A 7,672-nucleotide genomic window follows, 5' to 3' on the forward strand; every position below is an offset into this window, starting at 1 on the left:
TTTGTAACAGGAACGAGTTCATATCCATAGCTGAACGTCACTTTCAAGTTTTGCTGTTTCGTCCATTTCGAAGATGAATGATCTTCTTTTAATTTAAACCCTCTATTGAAATTCATCGGGGTTTTTGTAGTTAGATGCTACTAAGCTATATTTTAGCAAGGAACGAACTGTTGCTCATATAGCGGCCGATATGTAAAGATCAGATTGCCCAAATGCTTTTTTTTTTTTTTTTTTTTTTTTTTTTGCGTGTTTACCAAAAATGTTGCAATCGTGTTGGCAGTGGGGTTCGTCTAAGAAAACCATGAGTACAATTATCCCCGAGCAATTTGCTGGCATCTCCATCCAACTATCTTAGTCAATCAGCTCTGCGGATACTAAGATACCATTAGTTTATTGTTTACGACAAGTCCACCACAGGCTGTCGCAACAAAGGCTCCTATTCCGCTCAGCGTCGCCCCCCAGTCACTTCGGCAGCCCACTGGGCAAAGTAAGACACCTCCGTGTAGACCCCAGGCTGCCGAGGCCTCCCACAACCTATGCCGAAGGAAGCGATGCCCACCAGGTACTTGTGTGCCCCAGCCTCGCACACCAAGGGCCCCCCGTCGTCCTGACTGCAGGCGTCTGCCCCGCCGCCCTCATACCCAGCGCAGAGGGTGGACGAACCCAGACGCTCAAGCCAGATCCTTCGTAGTATCCTTCGCAGGACGAGTCCGAGACGACGGGGAGCTTCACGTACTTCGGGACGTCCGACGTCGGGCCTTCCTCGCGGGTCGCGCCCCAGCCAGGAGAGGACGCATTTGGCCAGGGGGTGGGGGCTGTAGCCCCGGAAGGCCAGGGCGACCGGCTGGACGTTTCTGTCGTAGTAGAGCCAGCTCTTCAATCTCAAGAGCGCGATGTCGTTGGCTAGAGTCAGGGGGTCGAACTCTTCGTGGACCACAATCTCCGCGACGTCTATTCTCTGCTCGGTTCCCTCTGGTGATTGGAGCGAGTATTCTCCAGCCACTATCTGAGAGAAAGAAAAACAGATATTGGCAGTACCCGATAAATGGGCGTGAGAATCCACAACGAGAAATAGGCACAAAGCTATCTAACCTGTAACTAGTCTTTGCACAAAGCAAGTCAAGAACAGCATAAATTAAGTATAGAAAATACAATAACCTATTCTTTCCTCTATAAAATAACTGACCTGCAACGATTCCTTGTCGACGAGAGCATGACCGACGCAGTGGGCAGCCGATATTGCCCACATATTGCTGACAACAGCAGCTCCACATATGTGAGTTCCCAGCAGCTCTCCAGTCTTCACCTGCAGACTGAGCAGGTACGGGAACTCTCCTCTCGCTGCTGTGTTCCCACCAATCACCCTCGTGTTCTGTTCGTGTTCGTTTATGTGGATGTGAGGTGCGGCTGCTGGGAGAACCAACGTTGGGTTTTGTTAGATGCTGGGAAATGAATGTTTAAGACAGTAGGATGGCTTTCAGCAAACAAGTGAGCTCGCCATAATTGTAGGTAGAATAGAATGCATGTTCTTTGCAATGTTGTCTGTAAATAATTCGTTAATGTCTGCAGTTTTTTTATTTCCAAATGTACATAGTATTACTCTCTATGCAAGTGATTTTGACATAATTTCCAAATGTACATAGCATTACTCTCTTTGCAACTGATTTTGACATAATTTTCATCATAAGTACATAGTATTACTCTCTATGCAACTGACTTTGACATAGCAGGTAGTCTACATAGAATTCATCTCTGCATACAATGTACTACGTACATTTAAGTAGAACACATCAAGTGTTCTGTATAATTTCGAATCGATTATAAGACCTATGATTATAATCTGTATGATTGTCAATAGAATGAATATATTACAGGCTCTGTATGAAATCAGTAAAATTTTGAGCGCATTATGAAACGTACAATATATAGATTTGAATAGATTACCACAGGTTCTAAGTGAAATTTAAAGAAATAACAAGTCATGTGTAACTAGATGTGGAACCTTATTATATGTTTAAATATTAAAATATCAAAAGTGGCTCTTGGTGACATTTAAAGCAATTAAAAAATGCGCTGAAGTTACTTCTGTCCAATCGAGTTTTCTGTACAGCGTATACAATCAAGGCCACGGAAAATATACCAATCTTCCAGTGGCCTCGGTATAATGCTATATAAGCCGCCGCTGCCCATGAAGCTTTAACCACGGCCCGGTGGTGGCCTGGTCCATATCGAACTTATGAAGGGAAAACTCACACGAAACCAGCGTCAGTATACAGGAGATCACCAGAGCTTCTTCCATCTTTGGTCACCAGCAAGATTCCTCCTCGTCAGCTGGTCCCAAGGTCTTCTGTATTTATAAGCTGTTATCTTCAAGTCCCAATAGTCGTAGGTCAGTTCTCCTTTTTTTTCGAAACATTCCTTATCTCCTTTTATCGAACAGCTGATAACGAAAAATGGAGAATATGCCCCTGCGAAATGTAGTAGAGAGAAGGATGAAGTTTGATTATTATTATTACGTAAGGTCACTGGGTAATAAATCTTTACAGTTAAATTATATTATTATTATTATTATTATTATTATTATTATTATTATTATTATTATTATTATTATTATTATTATTATTATTATTATTATTATTACGTAAGCTCACTGGTTAAAAAAAATCTTTACAAATAAATTCTATTATTATTATTATTATTATTATTATTATTATTATTATTATTATTATTATTATTATTATTATTCATTATTATTATTATTATTATTATTATTATTATTATTATTTATTATATTATTATTATTATTATTATTATTATTATTATTATTATTATTATTATTATTATTATTATTATTATTATTATTATTCTCAAAAATTCTTTACCCTCACAAAAGTAACAGTCAGAAACTGTTTAAGTCGAAAATTCGTTTGAAACTGTCACTCAAAACTCAAGATTACAAATTAAGAAAATAGGAAATTAGTATAGTACAATTTAAACGGGTACATACAAACGTGTTGCCATACTCAAATGATTTTGAAATTTTACCCATGACAATTAAGCTTTGTTGGGAGTCGCCATCTGCTTTTCAGAGCTGATAATAATGTTTCAGAGTAGTACGTTGGGTTACGTATTTACACAAACACACACACACACACACACACTTACACACACACACACACACACACACACACACACACACACATATATATATATATATAATATATATATATATATATATATATATATATATATATATATATATATATATGTGTGTGTGTGTGCGTGTGTGTGTGTGTGTGTGTGTTTCCATACTCAAATTATTTTAAATTGTACCCATGACAATTATATATATATATATATATATATCTATATATATATATATAGATATGTGTGTGTGTATATGTATATATGTGTGTGTGTGAGTGTGTGTGTGTGTATGTATGTATATACATACATACACAGAGAGAGAGAGAGAGAGAGATCTACCTTTATAAATTAGAGAAATTTGACTCACTGACATAACGCGGTGTCCAGGTTCTCACAAGTTGTGGGAAATATCTCGTGTGCGCGCGGAAGCGCGTTTCGTGGACCAGCTGTTACGGCGTTCTCCTCACCAGCGAGACGACCCCGGTTCGATTCCTGAGTGACCCATGTAATCTAAATAAAAACTCTTCCCTGAACCAGCACCATTAAGTAACGTTGGTTTTGGCCATTACCCGGTTAGGTGGCCAAACAAATGACATTAAAACATTCACGTAAGTGAGTGGCCACGGGGAGTTTAAGCATCTTGCCTCTGGTCCGTATCTGGAGTGTAACCAGCTTAACCCCGTCCCAAAGGTCGTCGTATTAGAAACTTACAACGCACCGTAGGAGTCGGTGAGAGGAGCATAGTCTATATATATATATATATTATATATATATATATATATATATATATCAATCTTGAGCAATTCCACCAGCCTTATCTGGTTCGTATAATCTCATACCGCACATCGAATTTACATAACTGGGATCCCTGTTGGGTCAATTGAGGGTTAAATACTATTTATTACCCAGGTCTCAGCAAGAGCTGGCCACGAGAGAGAGAGAGAGAGAGAGAGAGACCTTAGCCCAAGTATCTTGCTTTAAAACGGCTGCTCCGATGGGGTATGAATCTTGGCAGGGTTATAGTGGAGCCCCATTTTTGGTTGCTTGAATTTCAATAATAGTAATAATGATAATAATCATAATAATAATAATAATAAATCAATAATAATATAAATAATAATAATAACTAATAATAATAAATCTTATATTAATGGGCGTTACGGCTATCCATCCGTTCTGTCATTCAATCACGGCCCGAAAACGGCTGGTCCGATGGGCATGGAAACTTGGCCAGGGTTTATAGTGTGGGGACCCCAAAGATGGTTTATGATGGGGTTTCATCATACCTCCCCCCCCCCCACCCCTCCGAAGGGGTGGGGGTGAGAAGGGATTCCCTGAAACGGAGCTGGTTCTGCCGGTGAAACGAGGCGGGTTACGCCCGTAGACTTAGTGACTTTACTAATTTTCGTACATAATTTCTGTATACATATGTTTGCTAGTTTCTTTAATTGTTTGCTAAATCGTTTGTTTTTATTTTCTCACTAAGTGATCTCTTCTTTCTGCATTTTCCATTACCTTGTCACTTCTTTCCAATGAACACCATAGTCTTTGGAGGCTTGAATTTCAAATCAATGGCCCTTGTGGTCTTTCTCTTGATATGTAGTTTCATTTTCTGAATAATCATACTATAATGGGCGTAATGTCTGTCTGTCTGTCTGTCATTCAGTCACGGCCAAACGGCTGGTAAGATGGGCATGAAACTTGGCAGGGTTAGGGTGGGGACCCCTAAGATGGTTTGTAATGGGGTTTTATCCAACCTACTCCCCTCCTTTGTAGGTGGTGGGGGTGAGAAGGGATTCCCTGAAACGGAGCTGTTTCTGGCTGTGAAACGAGGCTGGTTATTCCCGTAGACTTAGTTACTTTACGATTTTTCATACATAATTTCTGTACAACTTCCCCGGAGAAAGTCGCGAATAGTTCAGCTCGGACACAATAGAAGATGAAAATTATCATCAATATCCACAAGATTTCTTGAATAACTTAAATCCATCGGGACTGCCAGTGCACAAAATAACATTGAAGAAGTACTGCCCGGTAATGTTGCCTCGGAATTTCAATCCTGCCAATGGACATTGCAGCGGAACGAAGTATACCGTTATGGAGCTAAACTCCCACGTCATTGAAGCAGTGATAGCAACGGGCCCTCACACCGGCAAACGTCTGTTTATCCCCCGGATTCCTCTGATGCCTTCGGACAACCAGTTTCCGTTCCAGTTACGGTGCAGGCAGTTTCCCATCAACCTGGCCTTCTCATTCACTGCAAACAAGTCGCAGGGCCAGACTTTGGATCATGTTGGTGTGTTTCTGCCGTCACCCATGTTCACGCATGGCCAACTGTATGTGGCGATGAGCAGAGCAACTGACTCTGCCAACTTGAAATTAATATTGTGTACAAAGAGGTTCTGTAGTAGGTATGTATAAAAATCGCCCTTATTTTAATATTGCTGAACAAATAGTACATAAAAATTTTTCACTTCTGCACCCGTATTTTATCACCCATCGTAGATGGGTCAGTTTTCTAGTAATGATAATTTTTATCTGTTTAACAGAACGAAATTAGAAACTCTGATCTAAAGCCGTCAAGGCGGACAGTCTCAAAATTCTATCATTGAGAAGATATTCTTTTTAAAGATTCAAAGCTACTTTCCAAAAAGAAATTGTCAAATAATCCTTGTTTTTCTTCTGCCTCTGCCTCGAGAGTCTCCTGCCTTGATTGTGTTCGTCTGCGCGTTAAAATCACGACTTCTCTCGAGCTGAAGAAGGCGAGGAAATACTACTTTTATCAGCCAACTTATTCCAGATTCTTAGAAAAATAAACGATAAGATTTTCTCAGGCGCGGAATCGGACGGGGCTCTGCGCATGCGCATTTTACACCAGCTGGTAGCCAGTTAGTTAGTTGTGCTGTCATTTTCCCCTCAAGTTGATTATGATTATTTGTTTGTCTCTCTGTCTCTCTCTGTCTTTTGTATAGATACGTATAAATATGTACATGAGTGGAGTGAATGAGATTGAGGGTATGTTCCTTTAAAGGAAGATCGGGCATATATGAAAAAAACACACATACACACACAGTAAGATTATATGTCTGAGTGCAAATGAGATTAAAGTCAAAACGTCTTAAGGTATACACACACACACACACACACACACACACACACACATATATATATATATATATATATATATATATATATATTATATATATATATATATATATATATAGACTAATTTGCCGTAGAAATAATTGTAGCAGATTCCATTCTGCAGATTGCAGCTGATGTCATTTGCAGTGACATCCGTCTTGCTCCGAGGGACATCTCTCGGCCTTCGTTGGCCTCCCAAATCCGGCTCCCCTACCCCCGCCCCCGCATCCCCCCCCCCCCTCCATAAAAAGTCAATCCCTAAAGGTCAGAGTATCAGGAGATAAGGCTAATGTCAGTTTACGTTGTATCACGGGTCGTTCGGTATCTGGGTTCTTTATCTTCTCGGGGGTAATATAATGGATTTTACAGCTTCCTGGGACCCGTTTTATGGGACGATTGGTGAATCCACAGTACCGGTTTCTAAAGTCGAAATGGGGGTCCTTCGCCCATTTGAAAGTTCCATTTTTTTATTTTTTTATTTCTTTCTTTTTTGAGTTATCTGGTTTCTTTTTTGAATTGGTTGTTTTTTAAGCAGGGTTTATGATAGATATTTTCGTTCATTTTGAGTTGGCTGTTTTCTTTTTAGCTAGGTTTATATTAGCCCTTTTTCTTTCTTTTTGAGTTGGCTATTTTTTGTTTGTTTTTTTTAGCTAGGTTTATGCTAGCTTTTTTTTCTTTAAATTTTGAGTTCCAATTGCACAGCATTAACCTTACAGTGAGGGTGTTCCAAATTGACGTTAGTCAATCAGTCACTGAGAACCGTACGTACAATATTCAACATTAACTAAAAAGCTCAACTAAGAACCATATGTACAATTTCAACATTCACTAAAAAACAAATCGAACAAAGAACCTTAAGTACAACAATTCAAACATCAACTAAAATCTCTACCAAGAACCTTACGGACATCACAAAATTCACTAAAAAACTCAACTAAGAACCTTACGTACATATTCAAATTCACTAAAAAGCTCGGACTAAGAAACCTTAACGTACAATATTTCAAAACTTCACTAAAAGCACGGTCCAAGAACCTTACGTACAATATTCAAAAAACATTTACTAAAAAGCTCGTCCAAGGAACCTAACGTACAATATTCTAACACACTAAAAAAGAATTGACCAAGAACCCTTAGTAACAATATTCAACATTCACCTAAAAAGCTTCGTTCCAAGAACCATTACGTACAATACCAAAAATTTACTAAAAAGCTCGTCCAAGAACCTTACTACAATATTCAACATTTCATAAAAGTAACTACGAGCTCGTCCAAGAACCTTACGTACAATATTATCCCTAAAACACCAATCCAGCTAAAAAGCTCGTCCAAGAACCTTACGTAAACAAATATTCAACATCCACTAAAAAGCTCGACCAAG

General features: G+C 39.0%; 1 protein-coding gene across 2 annotated transcripts; it reads right to left on the reverse strand.

Annotated features, from left to right (window-relative positions):
• Positions 1-233: 233 nt before the first annotated feature.
• LOC135226104 (trypsin-1-like) lies at positions 234-2,332 on the reverse strand. Of its 2 annotated transcripts, none has more exons than XM_064265558.1 (3): positions 2,254-2,332; positions 1,187-1,407; positions 234-1,006 (listed from the first exon to the last, which is right to left on the reverse strand). In XM_064265558.1, exons 1-3 carry the CDS (start codon positions 2,297-2,299, stop codon positions 446-448), a joined length of 828 nt encoding a protein of 275 aa, XP_064121628.1. In that variant the 5' UTR covers positions 2,300-2,332; the 3' UTR covers positions 234-445. The 2 variants fall into 2 exon arrangements, with proteins under 2 accessions (XP_064121628.1, XP_064121627.1); XM_064265557.1 differs by having other exon boundaries at positions 1,187-1,410; positions 2,254-2,330.
• Between the last annotated feature and the right edge of the window lie 5,340 nt (positions 2,333-7,672).

Source organism: Macrobrachium nipponense, chromosome 14 (assembly GCF_015104395.2).
Source record: "Macrobrachium nipponense isolate FS-2020 chromosome 14, ASM1510439v2, whole genome shotgun sequence".
Classification (NCBI taxonomy): Eukaryota; Metazoa; Arthropoda; class Malacostraca; order Decapoda; family Palaemonidae; genus Macrobrachium; species Macrobrachium nipponense.